The sequence below is a fragment of the Cervus elaphus genome, chromosome 11, assembly GCF_910594005.1.
Source record: "Cervus elaphus chromosome 11, mCerEla1.1, whole genome shotgun sequence".
Classification (NCBI taxonomy): Eukaryota; Metazoa; Chordata; class Mammalia; order Artiodactyla; family Cervidae; genus Cervus; species Cervus elaphus.
In genome coordinates this window covers 8,316,528-8,339,606 of record NC_057825.1, presented here as the reverse complement: position 1 = coordinate 8,339,606, position 23,079 = coordinate 8,316,528, and the positions used below count along the sequence as shown (strand labels likewise).

Here is a 23,079-nt window from a genome sequence, read left to right as displayed (position 1 = left end):
GAGAGGGAGAGCGACCGGGAAGGGAGGGAGCACTGGACCAGAGCGGAGCCCTGATGGGAAGCCAGGCCAAGCACCCCCAGGTGGCCTGCCCGCACACGCTTACAGCACTTTACAGCTTCCTGAAGGTTTTTCATTCCTCTGTTGTTTCCACTGTACCTGCATCACTCCAGGGGGACCGGACCGGGCTTCTTCTATGACCGCTGGGGAAGCTGACGCCCAGCGAGGAGAGGCTCTTTGCACAAAATCCCACAGCAAACCGATGGCAGAGACAGAGGCCAGAACCAGGGGTGGAGGGGACCAAAGTATGTGTTCTGCTGTCCAGACAAGTCCCCAGCCCCTCCTCAGATCCTGCCCCGAAGCCTCTGGGCCAACAGCCACGCAGAATTCCTCCTCCTCTGTTGGAAGGGACCCCAAGAACTTCTCTGGGACTGTAACTCCCCAGAACTCCGAAGATCACCTACATAGCCATCTCCCAGCCCGCCGGTGGCTGTGTGCGTGTGCGCGTGCTCAATCGTGTCCAACTCTTTCTAACCCCAGGGACTGTGTAGCCCGCCAGCCCCCTCTGTCCATGGGATTGTCCAGGTAAGAACACTGGAGTGGGTTGCCATTCCCCTCTCCAGGGGATCTTCCTGACCCAGAGAAGGAATCTGCGTCTCCTGCTTGGCAGGCAGATTCTTTGCCGTCTGAGCCAGTGGTAGTGTAGAAGATTATTAAAAACAAAAAACAAAAAAACAGCCCTGCCCCCGTGCAGCTGCCAGGCAGTTCCCAGTGAGGCCAGCTTGAGGATGTGGGACATTAAGAATGATGTGGGCACAAATGGGACTGACAGTCCTGATACAAAGAACAGCGCCCATTAATGAGGCTCACTGGGCACCAGGTGTTAGGCAGAGAACTGGACTCAGACCATGTCTGCAGTCCTTAAACACAAGGAAAGTGAGGGTCACAGCTGTAAAAGAGCTTGCCCGGGGTTCTCAGGTAGAGAGCAAAGTATTTACCCAGCATTTTTCATGAGATAGGCACATAGCAATAGTTGCTCAATGAAGTAGCAGAGCAGAGATGAGAGCCTAGGACCACGTAGCTTCAGAACTCATGCACTTGACTGCTAGACCATATCACGACCTTGAAGGCAGCAGCCCCAGATGGTGGAGTGGGTTGAATCTGGAACTTGTCTCGCAGGCACTAGGGAGCCATGAAAGGTGTTTAAGTGAGAGGGTAAGACTCTCAGGAGAGTGAGGCCACCCCAGATGGGTGGCTTCTTTTTAGCAACAACAGCAGCCTGGACACCAGGAGGCTTCTTGGGTCTAACTCCAACACTGCCACCTGTGACATCAGACAAGGTTCTTACTCGTTGGGATTTTAGCTTCCCCGTCTGTGGGAGGGGTGAGTCGTGGGTCAGAGAGTCTGCCCTAGAAATTGTTTGAAAGGCCCTCTCGAAAGCTGTAGGTGGTTGTGTGCATGGGCGCAACCTTTGGGGAAAGCAAACTGATGATGCCCATCATCAGTGTGACTCTCTGCTCTTAGGAATCCCACAAGCGGGCACAGAACGTGCACTAGTGCCGGTGCAGACCGACTGAGGGGAGCGGCAGTGGTACGGACAGTCAGGGTGGAGAGCTGGCAACCGCCCTAGAGTTAGCGAAAGAAGGGAAGCTGGAGGGCTATGTAGCTAGTGGGGCGAGAGGAAGAGGCTAAGGGCCCAACTGCATTGATCTTATCTCACCTGAGTGAAAACAATTCTAAACATGTGTGTGTGTGGCGTAAAATCTAGCCCTAGAATTTTTTTCTCCATTCTAACATCTCTGAGGTTGGTTTTGCTTGTTTAATATCTATTTGTTAGGCTGTGCCGGGTCTTAGTGGTGGCACGTGGGGTCTTCGATCTTTGCCGCTGCACACAGGGTCTCTAGCTGCTGCATGTGAACTCTGAGTTGTGGCAAGAGAGATCTAGTTCCCTGACCAGGAATCGACCCTGGATGCCCTGCATTGGAAGTGTGGAGTCTTAGCCATGGACCACCAGGGAAGCCATTGAAATAGTTTTGTCTAATAATTGAATCAATGGTATCTTTTTTTTCAACTTTTTTCTTTAATATTTATTTATTTGACTTTGCTGGATCTTATTTTCGGCCCATGGGATCTTTGCTCTTTAGCTGTGGCATGCAAACTCTTAGTTGTAGCAGGTGGGATCTAGTCCCCTGATCAGGGATCGAACCTGGGCCCCCTGCATTGGGAGCACGGAGTCTCAGACACATAACCACCAGGGAAGTCCCTGAAATAGCTTTGTCTCATAATCAAATCAATGGTATCTTAAAGTTGATGAGCTAAAGCAAAACAGAGAGAGCACGCGTGGGCACAGGATCCCCTGAGTGAAGGCGGGACTTTCACTTCTGCCTTAAAGGCTTCGCCACGCATTTCTTAAATACAACAAGCATCTATAGATGTACCTTGAAGACATTAGGCTAAGTGAAATAAGCCAGTCACAAAAAGATAAATATTGTATGATTCTATTTATACAAAGGATCTCAAGCAGTCAAATTTGTAGAAAGAGAAAGTAAGAGTGATGGTTACCAGGGGCGGAGGGGAAGGGGAAATTCTGAGCAGTTGTTTAACAGGTTTAGAGTTTCAGATATGCAAGATGAAAAAGTTCTGGGGTCTGTTTCACAATGGAAAAAAAAGCAATGTAAATATAGTTAATACTACTAAACCGTGCACTTAAAAAAGGGTAAGTGGTAAATCTTATGTGTTTTTTTTTTACCACAATAAAAAAATTTTTGACATCTTACAGACTGAACAAAAATATATATTAGACACCTGTTTTTGTTATTTCTTTTGCATATGATCTATGGGTTTTCCACCAGTACTGTGTTATTAAAGTTCCAGGATTTTTTTTTTTTCCCCAGCTACAATCTAAAGAAAGAAAAAAAAGAGAGAGAGAGAAAGAAGACAGGAGAAAGGGAGGGAAGCAGGGGAGAACTAGGGAAGGAGAAAAAGGAAGGAAGGGAGGGAGGGAAATGAAAAAGGTACATGGAAGAAAAACCTGGAAGATTAGACTGTCACCAGAGAATAGAACTGGGTGACCCCCTAGCTTTCTATCTTACAGTGTTTGTATTTTATGTTAGTCGCTCAGTTGTGTCCAACTCTGCAACATCATGGACTATAGTCTGCCAGGCTCCTGTGTCCGTGGGTTTCTCCAGGCAAGAATACTGAAGTGGGTTGCCATTTCCTTCTCCATAGTATCTTCCCGGTCCAGAGATCAAACCTGGGCCTCCTGCATTGCAGGCAGATTCTTTACCATCTGAGACACCAGGGAAGCCCATCATGTTTGTATAGTTCAAGTTATTTTAAAACATAAAAAAATACCTAAAATATAACCATACAGAAAGAAACCAATTTAAAAAAATGCTTTTGAAAATACTCTAGCTAAGAAGGACTCCAATGAGCCGGCATCAGGGGATACATCTGAGGCGGCCAGTCTTTGAGGTGCACAGCTGGATCCACGCGTCCAGCACACGGGGCTGGGGAACGGAGCTGCCCCGGGCGGGCCTGGCCGGACAGCAGAGCATCCGCAGGAAACAGCTAGAGCGGCTGCTTCAGGCAACACATGTGAGGTTGGCAGCGGGTGGGAGATGCCCCCTCCCCCAAGGACGGGTGAGGGGTACGGGTACCTCACAGGGGTACCCGGGTAAAAGGGTTCACGGGAGGGCCCTGAACCCCCAACTAGGAGGCGGACTTGGTCCTGACCACGGTGGGAAGCCAGTGAAGGTTTCAGAGCAAAGCTGGCCATGATGAGGTGGCTTCAGGAAGCTAAGTTTGGCTAAGGGTGGCCCCGTCTCGGTTGGGTCTGTTCTAAGGAAGTAGGAGCACGGGGGGCAGTTGAGGACTAGACCCCAGGCCTCTTGCTCTCAACACCTTCCATCAAAGTCCTGCTTGCTGATTCTGAACTGGTTCCCCCGCCAGGCTTCCATTCGGGCCCTTCTTCCCTCCTGACATCCCCTCCCTCATCAGTTGCGCCTAACACAGCACACAGCACGTACTGAGTGAATACACCTGTGAGCCGAGCCAAAGGCGGGGCCATTCTCGCAGCCGGCCAGCTCCGTGGGCCCCATCCCCCTGGCGCGGTGCCCAGGAGAACTTGTTTCCGTCCCCTTGTCTCACAGTCACCCTTTGTTAGGCCTCCGCTCCCAAGGGCATCTTATCTGACTAAACAGGTTGTAATCTCCCAGAGTCACGGACCCCCTACCTCCTGCCAACCTGGAGTAAACAAGCCCTTTCGCTGAGAGGTTGGAGGGATCCACAGCTCACACACCTGGCCAGGGCCGCAGCCCTGCCTGACTCCCTCCAGTTCAGGCCTGCAGGATACTCCGGCTCCCTCCCTGGGCACCGCCCCCCACCCTTCCCACCCTGCTTACAGCCAAACGCTGACCCCACTGCCTGCCTCTCCCCATCAACCTCTTCCATCCCATCCCCCATGCTTCTGGGACAGAAATGTCATCCTCTCCCACCCCATTCTCTTCCTGTGGGACGCTCTTCCCCTCCAAACCTCTGCAGGAAGCGTCCTCAGGAAGAGCGTCACCTCCACAGCTGCAGCGCCCCATGCAGCCCTCACTGCCCAGAACCTGCCTCGGGCCCCTCCCCTCCCTTGATCCTGACCTCCTTGAGAGCAGTGTCTGGTTTCAGCCCAGAGGGAGCTGGGGTTCTGAGAGGGGGAGTGACTTGCTTAAGGTAACACTGGCAGAGGGAGGTCAGACTGGCAGAGCCAGATGAGTTTGGCTCCGGAAGCCCTTGCACCCCCAGCCCCCAGGGCCACCAGGTCTCCACCCAGGCTGTAAAATGCATGATTCACAAAGAAGCCGGCCATTCTGCTGGAGTGCGGGCTCCTAGGCTGGAAGGTGTGGGCCCCAAGTACTGGGCCAGAGAGACAGCTAGAACTCAGACGCAGGAAATGGGGCTGGAGCTTAGGTGCGTTTATTTCTGTACAAATCATTACAAAATCAAGTCTAGGGTAGTCGCTGGCCCCCAACCCTTGCCCCAAAGTGCAATGACTCACTGCTGGCCTCCTTCCCCACCTGACCCTGCCCATTCCACGGCCTCCTCCAGGAAGCCCTCCAGTCTCTTCCCTTCAAGACTCCAGAAGAGCTGGGGGGTAAATCCAGCCCACTGAGGCCCAGCAATAAAGTGCCTGATGTAGAGGGAGGTGACAGAACTTAGGCGACAGCTCCCAGGCCTCTAGAGCCTTCCCTGGCCCAGGTAGGGGAAGGTCCTTGGACTACTCCAGCAGCTGCAAACAACGGGGCTTCGGGGAACCTCAGGTGGGCTGGGATCCCCCCTCCTCTCAGCCCCAAAGTCTCCTACAACAGATGGAAAACCTCATGGCTGGATGGCAGAAACAGGGGCCTGGCTCTTTAAGAGCCAGGCTAATGGCAGCTGGGCAGAGGGGCTAAGAAAAGAACTGAAGGTTTGCCCCTTCTTTTCAGAGTTCCCTAAAGCCTGAGGAAGTTGCACAAAAATACCCTCAAGTTTCCAGGAGGAGGTGAGGAAGGGAACCCCAGACCCTCAGGAAGCTGAGCCCCCCAGCAAGGGGCGGTGGCTGGAGGTGTCCAGTATTAAAGGAGGACAGACCCAAGGTGGTCAGTGGGGGGAGGTGGGAGGGTTCTCAGACTCTACAATTAGAACCTGACACAGGCAGAAGGTGGCCCAGAGATGGGGCAAGGGGTTTGTTCAAGGCCACTCAGGGCAGAGGCAAGACCCAGATACCAGTCTGCCACCCTGGAGAGCCCCCCAACCCCACAAATGCCCCAGCCTGGGCCCCTACCCCCACCCAACCTCTCTCTAGCTCTGGAAAGTGAGGAGGCGGCTTCCTGGAACAGGACCCCACCATCCCCATCAATAGGAAGTGATTTGGGGTCCATCCTGGGGTTCTGAACCAAGGCCTCATGGGAAAGGACATGACCTTAGCCTCAGATTACTCAGAAATACCCTGATTGACTATGCTCAGACCCTGACTGGACAAAAAATACCCTCAACACCCGATTAACCACATAGAAGCCCAAATCCTTGATTGGCCAAGAGATTCCTCCAGGCCCTGGATGGCTGGAGGATGCACCCTCTTCAAGGCCTGACCAGCCAGAAGACACTCTGACCAGCCTTGATTGGCCAGGAGATGGCCCTGGGTCAAGCAGCTGGGCAGAGACCCACTTCTCCTGTGTCCCTCGTGAGAGCCCCACAGGTGGGGTGGCCTAGGTCCAGGAGGGGTGGGAGAAGGTGATTCCGTACAACTGGGCCCAGGACGAGAAGACCCTCTTCTCCGTGATGAAGCGGTGGTGGTTGCCCTTGCGGCTGTTCTCGTTCTGTATGTAGGTGACACACTCGTCTGGCCCCTTGGGCTCATAGTAGTGGTAGGGCATACGCTGCAGGTGGGGCCGCAGGCTGGGGCAGAGCAGAGGGGGCCGTAAGGGCAAGGTGGGCACTGGCCGGATCCTGCCCTTCCCAGCCCCTGACCTTCTGAAGAGCCTAAGTGGGGGAAATTCCCGCCCCCCGCCCCCGGGCCTCAATTTCCCCATCTATGAAATGGATATAGTGTAGACTAGGTGTGTGACTCTCAAACTTTTTTTTAAAATCTATTTGGCTGCATCAGGTCTTAGTTATGGCAAAAGAGCTTATGTGGACTCTTCCCAGACCAGGGAGTGAACCCCATGTGCCCTGCATTGCAAGGCTGAATCTTTACTACTAAGCCACCAGGGAGGTCCTCAAATTTTAATTTTTTTTTAATGCAGTGGAAATTTTTCCTTTTCCCCAGAGGGTGGCAATGTGGGATAGTGGTAAGGACCATGGGGCTCTGAAGCCTGGCCCCCACCCCTTACTGCTCCTGGGAACTGAGGCCATTCACAAAATATCCTCCTCTTATCCCTTATGGTCACTATAAGGAGTAAATGAGATAATAAAAAGCTATGTTTGGTACACAGTCAGCACTTAGTATAAAAACAGCTGTCACCTACTGGGCTTTTCATATAGTTATAATAAAAATAGTTATTAATATATAAACTCTGGACTCCGGCTGAGCTTGGGATGGAAGCCCCTGAGGTAGCTCTGAAGAGCCTAGATCTCTGCAGAGCAGTTTGAATACTGTAAAATAGAGGCCCTCAAAGGCATCCCAGCCAAGGTCTTCAGGACCCCCGCTCCACCCTGAGGCCAACAGCTGGACATCGCCCTGGGAGTGCTCACCTGCAGTAGTTGGGGGGCACCATGCCATAGACGTGCACGTGGTCACACAACTCCACTGCAATCACCATGGTGAACCAGCCTGTGCTCAACCACGAGTGGGACTTTTCCCTGGGGGCAGAGAGGTGTCACGATGAGGGGGTGTGCAGGTGGTGGTGGGGCAGGCAGGGAAAAGGGCCCACCCACCCAGAGTTTCCCAGGACTCCTCCCACTCTGCCCCCTCCTGGGGCTCTCCTTCCGTGTCAGTCACCCCGGGTCCAGCCCTGCTGCGGGAGCGCGGACAAGTCTGAACAGAGATGAGGCGTGGAGGGAGGGCTCCTTTGAGGGGAAGAACAGGTACACGACATGCTGGGAATTAACTCCTGGGGAGCCTGGTCACCCTCGGGCAGGCTGGGAGCGACCCTGACCACAGAGCATGGTAGGCGGAAACACCTGCGCACATGCTGGGCACCAACTCCAAAGGAGAGACTAACCAGCGGAGGTCCTGCCAGGAGTGACAAGTGACAAGTTCAGAGCCAGGCATGGGATGAGCAACCAAGAACCTCAGGCTGTACTGCCCACCAGAACAGCCACCAGCCACACGCGGGCACATGTGAGCACTTGACATGAGGTTAAGATGTGCTGTCAGTGTAAAATACACACTTTATTCCTTAGCATGCAAAAAAGAATGTAGAAAATGTCACTGATAATTTTTGACACCGCTTACTTGTTGAACTGAAAATATTTAGGGTATATTTGATTGAGGGGGGGGGTTCTATGAAAAGTTTAAGAAAAAATAAACTTCTACAAGATTGACAGAAAGAAAAGACACAAATTAACCAATATCAAGAATAAAAAAGGAGGATTCATCATAGGCCTTGTAGACATTAAAAGAATAATACGAAAACTGTAAAAAACAATGTACATGAATTTGATAATTTAGATGAAATGGGCCAATTCCTTGAAACCACAAACTGCCAAAACTCAAGATGAAATAGAAAACCTGAATATCCTATAACTCTTAAAGAAATTAAAAATCTTCTGAAAAGGAACTCTCCAGGCCAAGAGTTTCACTGGCAAATTCTACCAAACATTTAAAGAAGAAATAAAACCAATTCTATATAATCTCTTCCAGAAAATAGAAGGAAAACATTTCCCAATTCACTTTCTGAGGCCAGCATTACTCTGATACCAAAATGAGGCAAAGACAGTACAAAATAAACTACAGACCAATATCTCTCATGAACACAGATACAAAAATCTCAACAAAATATTGCAAATCATATCCAGCAATATATAAAAAGAATGACATCCACAACCAAGCAGAGTTTATTTCAGAAATGCAAGACTGATTCAATATATAAAAATCAATCAATATAATCCATCATTTTAATAGCCTTAAGAAAAACCATGTGATATCAATTGATGCATAAAAACATTTGATAAATCCAATACCCAGTAATGACTAAGAAAAATGCTTTTAGCAGGACTTCCCTGGAGGTCTAGTGGTTAAGACTCCATTCTCTCAAAACAAGGGGCACAGATTTCATCCCTGGTTGGGGAACTAAGATCTCACACGCTGCATAGCATGGCTTAAAAAAAAAAAAAATCACCAAGAACCAAAACAAACAAAAAAGTCTCAGCAAACCAGTAAGAGAAGGAAACTTCCTCAACCTGATAACTTCCTCAACCCATAGCTTCAAAAACCTACAACCAACACCATATTCAATGATGAAAGACTGAGCACTTTGCCCCTAAGACTGAGACCAAGGCAAGGATGTCCACTCTCACCACTTCTAAAACAATTTGGTGTATTATTGAAAGCACTAGCCAGTGCAATTATGCACGAAAAAGAAATAAGAGGCATACAGATTGGAAACAAAAAATAAAACTGTCCTTCTATGCATGTTGCTACATCATGATCATTTGCACAGAAAATCCAAAGAATCTACAAAAGTCTCCTTGAACCAATAAGTAAGTTTAGGAAGATTACTGGATATAAGGTCAACACAAAAAAATCAGTCATATTTCTATAAGCTAGCAATGAATAATGGGAAACCCATCAAAATTCTAATACTATGTACAATAGTTCTAAAAATTTTAAATATTTAGGTATAAATCAAACAAAATATGTATAGGACCTATATGTTGGACATATCAAGTTGAATAAAAGTGAATTGAATTTCACCTGTTTCTTTTTACTTTTTAAATGTGGCTACTCTAAAAATTTAAATTACCTATGTGGCTCGCATGATATTTCTTTTCTTTCTTTCTTTCTTTATTTTTTTCACATGATGTTTCTATTAGACAGCACTGGCCTAGCTTTTTTTTTTTTTGGCCTAGCTTTTCTAGAGAGATCAGTCAGAGCAGCACATACCAAGGGTGATGTATCCTTAGAAGAGACATGCTGGGAATGGTCAACACTTTCCATGAGGCATGCTACGTGAGGGCTGTCCTAGAAAGGTGCTAGGAGTAACGATACAACCTTAGAGCAAAGCATGCTGGGAGCCCTTGTCCTCTGGGAGCACTGCAGGCCCTCCCAGGGAGATGAAGCCAGGCAGAGCATGTTGGAAATGACACAAACTAAGAGCTGGACATGAAGCGAACTCCCCTAGGAAACCTGACCAAGAAAAGGTGGCAAGAAGTGACCACACCCTCAGAGCAGTGCATGCTGGGAGCAATAGGCCCTCCAGGCAGAGCACGCTGAGAGGGAGCACAGGGCTGGCCGGAGGGAGCGGGCAGGAGGTTGGTACCTGTCCCTGCCTGTCTCACTCCGGAAGAGGTCGTCAAACTGGCGCATGCGGCTGAGGGAGATGGCGTAGGCCTCCATGTTGGGGAACAGCAGGCCTGCCCGCTGGATGATGCGCACCAGGCTGCCCTGGGGCTTCTGCATCTTGTTTGGGGGGCCCCAGAAGATGAACACAGTTTCAGGGGTCCGGTTGACAAACTCCTGAGGCTTCCGCAGCACATGGAATACGCTGGAATGGGCCACCACGCGGAAGGTGGTCTTGTTGCCCACATCAGCCGAATAGCCCGTAGTGGGTGCGTCGTTCATGCGGATTGTGCACTCGGCCCGCTCGATCTCAGGACCCAGCTTGGTGCCCAGCAGGTGGCTGGAGCTGGTGACAATCACACACTGGCCACACCTGGAGGGCAGCGTCTGGGGGGTTAAGGAAAGCCAACACTGTTATGACCACTCGGTGCCAGACACTGTGCTCCATACACCCAGGCCTCCAGGAGGCAGGAATTATGATGCCCATTTTAAAGACAGGGAAATTGAGCCGTATTCATTCAACGTTCAACAGATATTTATAGCAAGCTTGCTAATGGCCAACTACAAGAGACAGAGCAATAAACAAGAGACCCCACTCCTGCCTTTTAAGAAATTCACGGTTGGGGAGACAGATGGTGAACAAGTAAATGATAAAATAATGCCAGGTGGTAAGTTATACGTGCTGGGAAGGAAATAAAATAGGGGCAGAGGATCAAGATTGGCAGGAGTGAGGGCTATGCTAGAAAAGTCATCTGAGGGGGCCTCTCTGAGCTAACACCTGAAGGATGAGAAGAAACCATGCAGGACAGCCATGCTGGGATGTCCCCAAGGTCACAGAGCAGAGGAATGCAGGGTCAGGATCTGAACCTAGGTCTACATGGCCACAGAGCCCCAGCTTCACCCCCAGGCCAGCTCTTCAAAGAAGACATCCTCCCCAATGTATCCATGACATTTCCACATCACCCACAAACAGGCCATCAGCTTGTCAGTAGGAAATGGTGTGGAAGCTGCTTTGAGCCTCTGTTTTCCCATTTGTGCAATGAACAGATTAGAACCACAAGCCATCTGAAGCCTCTTTTCTGCCCATGGATCTCCTGTGCACCCTTCAAGGCTAAGTTCAGGTGTCACCTTCTCCAGGCAGCCTTCCCTGAGGCCTTACTCCAAGATCCAGCAACATGTCTCATGTTTAATACCTCAACTGATGGCTTTGCCAGCTTTCCTGAGCTCTACCATCCTGGCCTCCCCTATCAGGCTAGAAACAGCTGCTGGCCAAGCTCTGTCTCATTCCCTTCCACATCACCCACCCTCAAGCAGTTCCACTTTCTCCCAGGGATTCTACCATTTTAATTTCTCTTTCAAGGATCCTTAGGGTAGAGAAAGTCTCAGTTAGGTGTTAATCTGTCTCTCGTGTCGCATGTTCGTGTTCAGTCGCTCAGTTGTGTCTAACTCTTTGTTATTCTGTGGACTGCAGCCGCTAGGCTCCTCTGCTCGCAGAATTCTCCAGGCAAGAATACTAGAGTAGGTTGCCATGCCCTCCCCCAGGGGAATCTTCCTGACCCAAGGTTTGAACCCCAGTCTCCTGCACTGCAGACAGATTATTTTCCACTAAGCCAATGGGAAAGCCCTTAATCTGTCTCTGTGTGCGTGCTCAGTCACTTCAGTTGTGTTCAACTCTTTGTGACCCTATGGACTGCAGCCTGCTAGACTCCTCTCACTATGGAATTTCCCAGGCAAGAATACCGAAGTGGGTTGCCATTTCCTCCTTCAGTGGATCTTCCCACCCCAAGGCTTGAACCCACGTCTCCTGCATTGCAGGCAGATTCTTACCACTGAGCAATTGGAGAAGCCCTTAATCAGTCTCTTGTGCTTAGTCACTCAGTCGTGTCTGCCTCTTTTCAATCCCATGAACTGTAGCCCACCAGGCTCCTCTGTCCATGGGGATTCTCCAGGCAAGAATACTGGAGTGAGTTGCCATGCCCTCCTCTAGGGAATCTTCCCAACCCAGGGATCAAACCCAGGTGTCCCACATTGCAGGTGGATCTTTACTGTCTGAGCCACCAGGAAAGCCCAAGAATACTGGAGTGCATAACCTATCCCTTCTCCAGGGGATCTTCCCGATCCAAGGATGGAACTGGCGTCTCTTGCATTGCAGGTGGATTCTTACCAGCCGAGCTACCAGGGAAGCCTCTGTCTCTAAACACATGCTAATGGGCCTTTTTCCAGTGAGGATGAGCTCATGGTCCCAGGCTCTATATGCAAAGACCTCTAGAGATTTAGGAGGGTTAGTGAGGAAAAAGAGAAAGGCAGGCAGGGGCTGGGGGACCTCCTTCTGGAAGGTGGCATCCATGCTTGAGGCCAACAATTTTCTCCCTGACCCCAAGGAAAACACTGGGGCTCAGAGGACTACAAGGTGAACTCCGGAAATACAACCTGAGTTTCATAGTCATCCAAGACAAACAGAAGCCCCAGGAAAGACTCTGGGCCTCTCCACACAGCTGTGTCCTCATCAGATGTTGGGGCAATACCCAGGCTCCTCCTCACCCTTGCTGTGTGACCTTGGGCAAGTAACTTTGCCTCTCTGAGCCTCAATTTTCCCGTCTCGTCAAGGGAGATAATGCTAAACTCACAGAGCTGGTATGAGGATTACTGCTGATCACAGTGGCCAGCACACAACAAGCAACTGACCATTGGCAGCCATTCTTATTATTGCTTTTGTGTTGCCAAGTACCCTAGAGTCCTGCTCCCAAATCCTATGTAGACTCCTCTGAGGAGACTGAGATCTGAAAACCAGACAGACCTTTCCAAAGGGATTCTGATTCAGGAGATTATAGGCTATTAGCACTGAGGGTGGAACCTTGGAGAAAACTGAGGTCCAGAGGACAGGCTGCTTGTCCGAGGTCACATCACAAACAAGGGGCTGAAGGCACTGGACTCCTGGGGTCCACCCTTTTCTTTAGGAGGGATGGAGGAAGTAGAGAGAAGAAGAGGAGGAGGGGAAGAAGGTAGGAGCAGTGATGGTGGGCAGAGGGGAAGGGCAGTCTCCGGGCAGCTCCCAGGGAGTTCCCAAGAGCGGCCGCCCTACCTTGTTGCCAAGAATGGGGATGTATCCGTCAGTGAGGCTCCACTTCCTGAGGTTGACAGGCCGGCGCGTCCGGCCCTGCAGGGAGCCATAATGAAAGACCTCATTGGCACTGTTGGAGCTGTAGAGGATGAGGATGGTGATGAGGGCAAAGAGGATCACGAACACTGCTGACCGCTGCTCCTGGAGAGGGGAGAGGCCAGTGAGGGCCCAGCCGTCCGGCACGGTCCTCACCACCGACCACGCCTGCTAATTCCTGTTTAGTCCATCAGTTCAGGCACCACCTCCCCCAGGAAGGCCTCCTCCAACTCCCTCAGCACTGCCTATCACAGGCACCAATCCCACTGCATTCAGATCCCTCTCAATGAAACCATGAGTTCTGAGGGCTGGGACTGAGTCAGCCTTGATCCCCACCATATCTCAGCTCCCAGTGTGGAGCCCAGAAGGTTGGCTGGATCAGATTGGATGTGGGGGTCGCAAGGATCCCTCCAGCTACAGCGGGAAGGATGCTTGGAGACAGATGGGACTTTCAGACGAGAGGGTCCAGGTCTTCCCCAAACAGTCAGTCTCCATAAATGTTCATCATTCATTTAAACCTGAAGGGAAAGGTTGTGGTCAGGAATCAGGATGCATGGTAGTCGGTACACCAACTTGCGGCAGAAGGCAGGTAAGTGATCTCTGAAGCATCCACTGGGATTTATTGGCCCAGGGTCTGCAAGGCTAGAGGCCCTGGAGTCCTGACTCCTCGCGCTGAGCCCCCTAGGCGGTTATTGACATACTGCTTCTCAGTTCCAAGTTTACTCTTTTTTGCTTTTTCTGTGAAAATGGATCTAGACCCCTTACAGGCTTTTCGTCGCTAGCAAACTTTGTTAGTAGAGGGCACCAGAGATAGATTTCAGAAGGAAGCAAGTTTGCTGCCCAGTTCTGGGGGCTTTGAGCCTGGTTCTGGGCAGTTGCTCCTCCAGGGCACATGGCTTCTCCCAGGGGTCAACAGCTTCCTCCAGCATCCACCCTCCGGCAGTTTTGAAGCAGAGTGCCCCTGACTCCTACTGTGACCACAGCTTCTCCAGAGCTGAGCTCATGTGGCACACTCAACCACCAGCAACACCCACAAAAATTAAGCTTCACCTTCCCGGAACAGTTCTGCATGATGCTTGAAGTGCCTCCTGGGAGTTACCTCCTGTGAACAGCCTTCCCTGTAGCCTAGCAGGTGGATTTATGACAACTTCCATGGCACAGCATCACCGTGAGCTCTCTGCCATCCACTGGGCCATAGCTCTTATCCCCTCCAGGCCAGTAAGGCCTGAGTCTCAGCTCTGACTGTGGGGGCAGCTGCTTTTTTTCTTTTCCTTTTTTTGGCCACATCACAAGGCTTGCAGGCTCCCTTGTTCCCTGATCAGGGATCAAACCCTGTCCCCAGCTGTAAAAGTACCAATTCCTAACCACTGGACCATTAGAAAATTCCCAGTGACTGCTCCTTACGCCTGCTATTCCTGTATTCTGTAGAGTTTGAATCCTTTGTTACTCCAATGCCCAATTACAGTTAACAATTCTTTACATTAAATTTGCTCTGTTCAAATTACTGTGTGGTTTCTCTTTCCAGATTTGGACCCAGACACACCCACATCACCCCAATCCCAACCCCCAGGCTCTGCCAAAGCCACAGCTCAGTGGATCCTAGGAAAGGGGTATACGGGGCCAGGTACATAGTAGGTGCTCAGGAAAGCATAAATGAATGGATGATGGGGAACCCTGGCACCCTTGGAGTGATGCTCATAACATTATGTCATTTTTGACTCTGACTGCTGCCCCCTCTCCCAGCCTCCCATTCACCTTCACTCCCCTACCCCACCCCCTGCCCAGAACTCCGCAGTCACCTTCTCAGCTAATGCTTGACCACAGATGGACCAGTCAGGCCTAGGAGGACAGAAGTGGACCTGGGCCCAGAGAGAGGCAGGAACTTGCCCAGACCACACAGGTCAGTGGCTACAGCAAGGCTTGCACCAGGGTCTCCCACGCATCAGGAGCTTTTCAGCAGGGAAGAGAGACTGGGTGTGAGGCAGGTCCGAAGGCGACCATTTCACGAAGGGAAATTAAGAAGCTGAGATGGAGACAAGAAATAAAGAGATGGGGACAAGAAACAAAAAGTAACTTACTTTGTTGCTCTTCATCTCTCTCCGGCGTCTGCTGAGGGGCAGGGGCCAGTGTCCTGCAGGTGGCCCAGGTGGAGGTGTGGGGTCACACCTGCAAGCCACAGAAAGGATTATGGTCCAGTTGGTCTTGAGCAACACCCTCCCCACTCCCGCCAGCTCTCCTACCCACCCATGACTCCAAGGCTCAGGGCTGTACTCATTTTCCAGATGAAGACACTGAGGTCGAGACAGGGCAGGAACTGGTCAGAGGTCATACAGCCAGGTGGTGCCAGAGCCCTGCCTCTCTCCCTGCCGTGCTCTCTCTCCCACTCTGTGCCAAAGGCAGCTTGCAGGCCAAAGGCTGGCTTCCCTGCTGGGGGTGGGGGGTGGGCTGCTCCTCACCTAGCAGGAGCCCCATTCACACCTCTACTCTAAACCTTGCCTTATGGTCCCGAAGCCTGGGAATAAAGCAACATTCCTTGTAGGTCCCCAAACTCCTCAACACTCACACCCTTTCAGGTCTTGCATAAACTGGCCCCTCCAACTGGAACACTCTGCACAACCCTGTTCATGCCCACTCATCCTCCCACCTGGGGTGGGCCAGGAATGTCCCCTGAATGCCACTTTCCAGCTGAGAGCTCTGATGGCACAGCTGGCCCAGGGCCTCACTCCCATTCTCTGCTGTGCCTCCAGGGCCCTGGAGATGTGTGCAGGGGGTCCACTGAGTGATTCCATTCTTTTTTTTTTTTTTTTGAGTGATTCCATTCTTGTTTTCCCTCGGTTTTGACTTTGTTCATTATTACCTAAGATCTTGACGGTTAAGGGTTCAGACTCATCTATCCAATGGCCATAATCACAGCTCCACCCTGGTGAGGGGGGAGAGGGTCTCAGGGAACCATACACATCCTGCTCCTCACTCTCCAACAGACGCGCCCCCCCCCCCCCGCCCCCATCTTCGCAGGACGCAGCTTCTCTGCAGCTTTCAATTTCCCCACCTCTCAAAAGGGAGTCAGTACCTGTGTCCAGCCACCTCCAGCAGGTTAGAGGCCAGAAGGCACTAAGGGAAAGTGAGTGCGCAAAGAAAGAAACGGGCCCAGCACCTCCCTAGCTCAGTAGAAGCTTCCCTCCAGGGGCCTCCCAGCTCCCGCCACTATCTCCGCCCCCTGACCTAGCAGCTGTTTACTCCTACACGGCTACCAGGAATAGCCAAAAAGTCCCAGGCCAAAGGAGGTGTCCCCACACAGCTCCTGATTGGTTGGGTCCTAACTCCGCCCACCACCCAACCCCGCCCTCTCTCTGCAGGCGCCCCCTCCTCCCAAGCCGTGTTTCAGGTTTCGCCGCAGCCGGCCTTCAAAGCCTCCAGTCGGGACTCTGATGGGGACTCTCACCGGGTCCAGTCCCGCCGGATCCACAGATCAGGAGACAGAGGTTCAACGGAAGGGAACAGCAGCTTGTTGTTAAACTCACAGCCCACTAATGCAAAAGTTATCCAGGATCCCTGGGTAGCCCCCATCTGCCCTGAGGTCTCTAGCATTCCAGCTGCTTCTCCGAGCTGAGCCACCCCTCTCACTACGCTTTCTTTCGGATCCCCCAAGCTCCAGACACCCTAGAACACTCCAGTTCCCAGACCCGCCCCCCTACTTTCCCACCTTTGCCTGAGCAGTGCCCTCAGCCAGGACCACTGTCCCCCTGGTCAGCCCCCGTCACAGTCCTGCTCTGAGAAGGCCATGGTCAGTACAGCATCTCAGGCTCAACTGCAAATCCGGGTTCCTCCACTTACTGGCTGAGGGGCCTCGGGCAAGCCATGTGACCTCTCTGAGCCTCAGTTTCCTCATCTGTGAAATGGAATGATAAGAGTAGGTAACTCACAAGATTGTTAGAAGGAGTCAAGCAGATGTGGCAAGGGACGCACAGGGATTTGAAAGTGCTTGGTCGGGGCCAGCAGCTGTTAGTTTTCTGGTTATTCATTGTTTAAGGCCTGCCTCTTCAGGAGCTAGCCAAACAATTCTCCCCCACGCTGCCTCTGATGCCTGGCCCAGCAACTTCCCTCTAATATCAATAAATGCTGAGTCCTTGCTAAGCACCACCCACTCACTGAATCTTCCTGGCAATTTTACACAGTAGGGGCTCTCATCCCTATTTCGCAGATGAGGAGACTGAGATTCACAGAGGCAAAGTGCCTTGCAGAGCTGTTCAGAATTTGCTGGGAAGTCTTATTTCCAGGCTTGTTTCCAGGCAGCAACCTGGGGATGAGCCTGACAGGATTTCTCTCAAGGATCCCCCAGGGCTGGTACTGACTAGAGGCCACCGGGTGCATGCCCAGCACCTGATTCATCAGGGATAGCAGGCCTGCTGAGGGGCCACTTCCTCAGGCCAGGGAGGCGGCAGCCCACAGCCCTGAGCCAGGAGCGTGGACTCAGTCCTAAGGAGGCCCGGTCAGAAGGCTGAAACTGTGGGCTAAGGCTGGGGGCCACACCCTGTCCTCTGTTTGGGGGTTTCGCTTTGCCCAGCTCGGGGAGCCCTCCTACGCGGTCGGGACGCCCCCACGAGTCGCGTGGGAGGAGATTCCCGGGAGAAGGGGGAGGGGGCTCCTAATTCCAAATGGGGGACGCCGAAACCGTGGGTGCACCTGGGAGGGGGCGACGAGTTCTCTACATTCCGCTTGCGCTGATCCCCCACCCCACGAACTCCAGCACTCTGGCGGGTAAGGAGCTCTAGCCTCAGCAGGGAAGAAGGGAGGCAGGACGGCGGCAGGGTCCCCGAGCTCGAATGGGGTGTCAGCGGCGGGAGGCCGCGCGAACCCCGCGACAGCCCTTGGTCGCGAGGACCGGGATCTTCAGGCGCGATTGCCAAGAGTGTGTGGGTCTAGGAGTGCCCCCGGTGGCCCCCCGCATCAATCTCCATCACCGGCGGCTTCCAACCCCACCCCCACCCCCACCAGGGGTGCAGGCGGCGCCCCCTCCCGCAGCCCGCCCCCGCGCGGGGCCTGCTCACCTCCCCCGGGGAGCGCTGGCTCCCCGCGGCCCCCGAGCCCCCTCACATGGCGCCGGGAGCCGAGAGCCGGGGTCCGCGATGCTGTGGCCGCCCAGGCCCCGCCGCAGCCCCGGCCCGCCGGGTCCTAGCGCCGCCGCTCCCCTATCTCCGGCCCAGGCCTGGGAGGCGGGCGGAGCCTCGAGGGGCCACGGGTGGCTCCGCCCCGGGGCGGTGCAGACGGTGATGGGTGAGGGGCAGGCGACCCCCGCACGGAGCACCCAGGCGCCTTGCTCAAGCCTCTAGGCAGCCTGTAGTGACAAGGGCAGTAACAGCTTTCCGAAGAACCTCTTCTGTGGGTCACACCCACACCCACTTCACTTTACTGTCCCCACGGCCGGGATGGGGAAACTGAGTCACAGAGCACCCTGCCCTTGGAATCAAGTTTCTCCCTGGGCATCCCTTCCTCGAGCCTCCAGAGCCCTGCACCCAGTAATCACCCTGGGTGAACGCAGGGGTCCACTGTGCAAGTTCAGCTCTGCCAGCTGCTAGCTGTGCGGCCTTGGCACACGACTTGACGCTTCCCCTGCTTTCAAAAAATGGGGCGAGCAACCTCCCGCGGTGTTGTAAGGATTAAAAAACGTTACATTACTTCTTATAATTATCATGGTATTCATTACATCATTTTCTGTGATAGTGAAAAATAAGGAGGCTGGACGCCTGGTTAAATGAACAGTCACAGCCCTGCTAAATGAGTGATTCAGATCAATATACACCGACAGGAAGAGATGTCCAGGATGTTCACCCGGATATGTCATAAGTGAAGAAAGCAAGTGTTAAAAATGCATCTCTATAATACTTTGGAAAACGAAGTTGGAAAATTTTGCATCCTGCTCCTAGATATATTGGAGAAGGAAATGGCAACTCACTCCAGTCTTCTTGCCTGGAGAATCCCATGGACAGAGGAGCCTGACGGGCTACAGTCCATGGGGTCGCAAGAGTCAGACACGACTTAGCGACTAAACCACCACCACCTAGATATATACCCTGGAGAAGGTCTTGCAAATGCAGGTTATGAAGTTCAGAGCAGCAATGCTTGAAACCAAACTGGAAATAATTCATATAGCTATCAAGGAGAATGGAATCTTTTTACATTATGATACATTCACATGGTGAAATACTATATAGCAGGGGGAAATGACATGGATGGATCTTACAGACAGGAGGAGTGAAAAAGCCAAGTTCTGGAAGACAAATGGAACTACACAATATACTGTTTAAGTGCACAGCAGGCAGTAGGCCGCCTCTCATAGGACAGGAGATAGCTTTGCCTATCAGAGTGATTAAAGTTTTAAAAGTAAAAATCAAGAACACAGCAGTTTTGTGTGTTGGGAGATGGGTGTGGGAGAAGGGAAAAAAGGCAGGGGTGTGCCAGTTATAGTATCAAAGGTCTGGTCTTTAAGTGGGATATGAATTCAAGAAGTTCATTATATTGTTTTATTATTCACAAGTATAACTCATGCCGTCATTCGGGTGTCTTTTAAAAGGTGAAAAAAAAAAAAGAATATAAATGAAAATAAAGAGATGTTTTTGTCTATCACAGTGATTGAAGGGTCAATAGTGGTTATTTCTGGAATGATAAGATTATGGGCTGCTGTCTTCTTTTGACTTCGCTGTATTTTCCAAATTTTTTAAGATAATGGTCACATAATGTTTTTTATATTTTAAATTTTATTTTTAATATAAAAAATGAACTGCATATACAGCATGATTCATTTTTTTAATCCAACTGTCTATGCACATGGATCTGTAAGTGCACACAAACTGCTTCGGGAAGAATCCATGAAGGGACTACAGACAGTAGTTTCCCCTGGAGAGTGGATGTGGGGAGAGTGGATTGGGTGCTATTTTCACCTTTTGCTTTATAAACTTCCAAGTGGTCTGTGTTGGACTAATTTAGGACATTAATACCACTTTGTTTTTAATTAAAACAAGTCAGTGGGCCCCCAAGGTCCAGCCCCCAGGCTGTAGAGACCCTGCCCTCCAGGCACTGGGGGCAGTACAAATGGCCGTGGGCGCAGGCAAGGCTTCCTGCCCCTCTGGTGTCCCGCTCCATCCACTTCCTGAGCCTGGGCCCCATCCTCACCCCAGCCCTCCTCGGCGCCTGCCCTGCCCTGCCGGCCACAGGACAGGAAACCACGGAGCAGAGAGCAGGGCACCTGATGAAATTACTGCCGGGAGCTCACAGAAGCGGAATCTCCTGCTTGAGGTCACAGGCAGGTTAGAGGCCAGGGGTGGAGGCATCCGGTCCCCAGTCCTTCTCCCAGCCCCGGCCAATGACCTGGACTCTGGAAATAAAAGGGTGCTGCAGCCCAACTCCAGGACCAAATCCGGGGCTGGAGCTCCCCCGTCAGGCCTGCCGTGTCCCTGGGACCAGGCTTACTCCAGGAGGCTCTGCTCTAGGGCTAGCTTCCCTTTCCAGAGCCCCCAAGAAGAGTAACAACCACTTCAATAATAATAACAAGGACACAGAAGCCTACACAGTTTCCTGTGGGTCAGGGGTTTCTCCTGCGCTACTAATAACAAGCACTATGCGAACATACCTCGCTGAATCCTTAGCACAGTCTATAACGTGGAGACTGCTGTTACTCCCGCTTCTCAGAGGGAGAAAGTGAGGCTCAGAGAGTACACAGGTGTTTCAGCTTGGATTGCCCCAGGCCTGTACACTAAATAGTCACAACCTTTCTGCCGACAAGTGTTTCCTAGGTGGCTCAGCGGTAAAGAATTCACCTGTAATGCAGGAGACGCAGATTTGATCCCTGGGTCAGGAAGATCCCTTGGCGAAGGAAATAGCAACCCACTGCAGTATTCTCGCCTGGGAAATCCCACGGACAGAGGAGATTGGCAGACTGCAGTCCATGGGTTGCAAAGAGTTGGACACGACTGAGTAAGCATTTCTGCCACCAAAGCCCTAAGCCTGCCCCGCACACATGCCAGGACCTTCACGTCTGAGAAGCTGCGGCCAGTCCTGGTGCTGCTCCCCGACCCTGCCCACAGCCGGGCAGCCGGTGCCCTCTGGAGTCGTCCCCCTGCCCCCACCACGGTCTGAGGGCAGTGGCCTCTGCTTCAGCCCTTCCTGCCCCAGGGTGGTGGTCCCTCAGGCCCTTCACACCCCATAGTAATCTTTGCACTGTTAGGGTTTTTTCCCCCACCATGGGATACTGGAAAAAGCCTTCACAGGCCTCTGAGTAGTGGGTCTGGAACTAAGAAGTCCCTGGTCATTTGCAGACAGAGGCTGGAGCCATCAGACTGGTCCAGGTGACACTGGACTTGGGCACCCACCAGTACCTAGAAGAGCCCAGGTTCCTTTCCTCACCTGGGCTAAATGTGTGAGTGTGCGTTCCTGCCTGGCCCCAAGTTCTTTCTGAGAAGAGGCTACGTGAGATATCTCCAGGCTATGAGACTCACCCAGCTTCCCTTGGTTTCTAGGAGGAAGCAGTGGGTCCCCAGCAGGCCCAAAGAGGAGACAAAAGAGCCTGGGTGTGACCAAAAACAGGGGCCCAGAGGGCTGCCCTCACGTGACCCCCACTATATTCCTCAGGCTCCCACTCCCCCCGACTCACCTCCGGGAAGCTGCAGGAACCGCAGTGGCAGAGAAGGGGGTCCGGAGAACGTCAGCAGGCCCAGATCCAATCTCCAGACATCTGGAGTGGCTGGTGGATCGCGGCTGCCAGGTTACCACTCCAGAAAGACATTTGGGTCAACAAAGCAATAAACCTCCAACCCACCCAAGGGCAGGGCCAAGACAGAGGTGACTCTGTACACTGGACACCAAGGGTTGGGCCTGCAAATGGAACGGGAGTGGGAGGCAACCTCCTGGGATAGGCTGCAGTTGTAATCCAATCAAACCCAGCAGACCCTGGGCCTGGGAGACCGAGGGTGATGCCATGAGCAGACATGGCTGATGGTGGTGGGAGGACTTCCTGCCCATCCCTCACCACCAGCGCAGGCAGGGTTGGGTGAGCAAATGAGCCCCCGCTGAAAACGATGGCGCCCCACTTCCTGGATGCCATCTCTCTCCCGTGAGTTGTATGACTACTCCCTGTGCCTTTTACAGGTGAGGAAACTGAGGCCACGAGGCGCTAACTTACCAGGGCCCTGCAGCAGGAAGCAGAATGAAGCCAGGTCTGACTCCAGAGTCCTCTCTCTGAGCCTGGAAGTTCCCCCACCAACCACCCCCCGCCCCCGCCCTGCCACCAGCCACGAGGTCACATTGCCCCTTCTCTCTGCCCAACACCAGCTTAGAAACACTCACCACCGCCAGGCCAGCAGTTGTGGCTTGGCCGCCAGCCTGCTGCCTCCCACAGCGTGGCTCCCTGCCTCCCCAGCTCAGGGCTCTCCTCCCACACCTGCAGAGACTTCTGGGGCCACCGGGCACTGGGTAAGCGGAGGCAGGGCACAAAAGGCCTGTGGGCCAAGTGCCAGGTCTCCAGACTTTCCTGACAAGGTTGGGCATAGTAGGGGAACGTTCCGGGTCACTTGGACTCCCTAGCACAAACGACTACACGTGATTGATAGGTCCAGTGCCAAATGAAAAGGTGTAGCCCCTTGTTAATTAAAAAAAAAAAAAGTGTCAAGTGGAAACTGCAGAACATTAAGCTAAGCCTGGTGCCTGAGGAAACTGCACAGGTCACCCGTCAATGAACTGGCTGAGTCCCAGAGCTGCAAGCTAGAACCCAAGGACTCCATCCCAGCTGAGACCTTGGGGTCCTGGCCCACCATTAGTCTCCTAGTCTCCAGAAATGGGGAAAAGGGAGGAAGTTAGGAAGAAGGGAGGGGGAGTGAAACCCTCTTTCCAACCACCTGATACAGGGGGCCCAGACACTCAGCTGCAGCTCTCAGACCTGGGATTGCATCCTGGCTCAACCCAGTGGCTT

General features: G+C 52.3%; 1 protein-coding gene across 12 annotated transcripts; it reads right to left on the bottom strand.

The window, feature by feature from the left end:
• Positions 1 to 4,934: 4,934 nt before the first annotated feature.
• ST6GALNAC6 (ST6 N-acetylgalactosaminide alpha-2,6-sialyltransferase 6) lies at positions 4,935 to 22,312 on the bottom strand. 12 transcript variants are annotated; one of them, XM_043916772.1, is made up of 8 exons: positions 18,167 to 18,326; positions 16,953 to 17,007; positions 15,976 to 16,038; positions 15,197 to 15,284; positions 13,044 to 13,223; positions 9,942 to 10,348; positions 7,213 to 7,320; positions 4,935 to 6,417 (listed from the first exon to the last, which is right to left on the bottom strand). In XM_043916772.1, the coding sequence occupies exons 4-8, from the start codon at positions 15,209 to 15,211 to the stop codon at positions 6,228 to 6,230; spliced, it is 900 nt and encodes a 299-aa protein (XP_043772707.1). In that variant the 5' UTR covers positions 15,212 to 15,284; positions 15,976 to 16,038; positions 16,953 to 17,007; positions 18,167 to 18,326; the 3' UTR covers positions 4,935 to 6,227. The 12 variants fall into 12 exon arrangements, with proteins under 12 accessions (XP_043772707.1, XP_043772706.1, XP_043772705.1 ...); XM_043916771.1 differs by lacking the exon at positions 15,976 to 16,038 and adding an exon at positions 15,363 to 15,409; XM_043916770.1 differs by lacking the exons at positions 15,976 to 16,038; positions 16,953 to 17,007; positions 18,167 to 18,326 and adding exons at positions 21,766 to 21,883; positions 22,294 to 22,312.
• Between the last annotated feature and the right edge of the window lie 767 nt (positions 22,313 to 23,079).

Bases quoted from the DNA above. Each gene is read 5' to 3' on its own strand.
- ST6GALNAC6 (XM_043916767.1), bottom strand. From the start codon at position 16,978: ATGGCTTGCCCGAGGCCCCTCAGCCA. The intron at 13,224-15,196 runs GTAAGTTACTTT...TCCCCTCTCCAG, and splicing joins GAGAGATGAAGAGCAACAAA to GAGCAGCGGTCAGCAGTGTT. The intron at 6,418-7,212 runs GTGAGCACTCCC...GCTCTGCCCCAG, and splicing joins GTGCCCCCCAACTACTGCAG to CCTGCGGCCCCACCTGCAGC.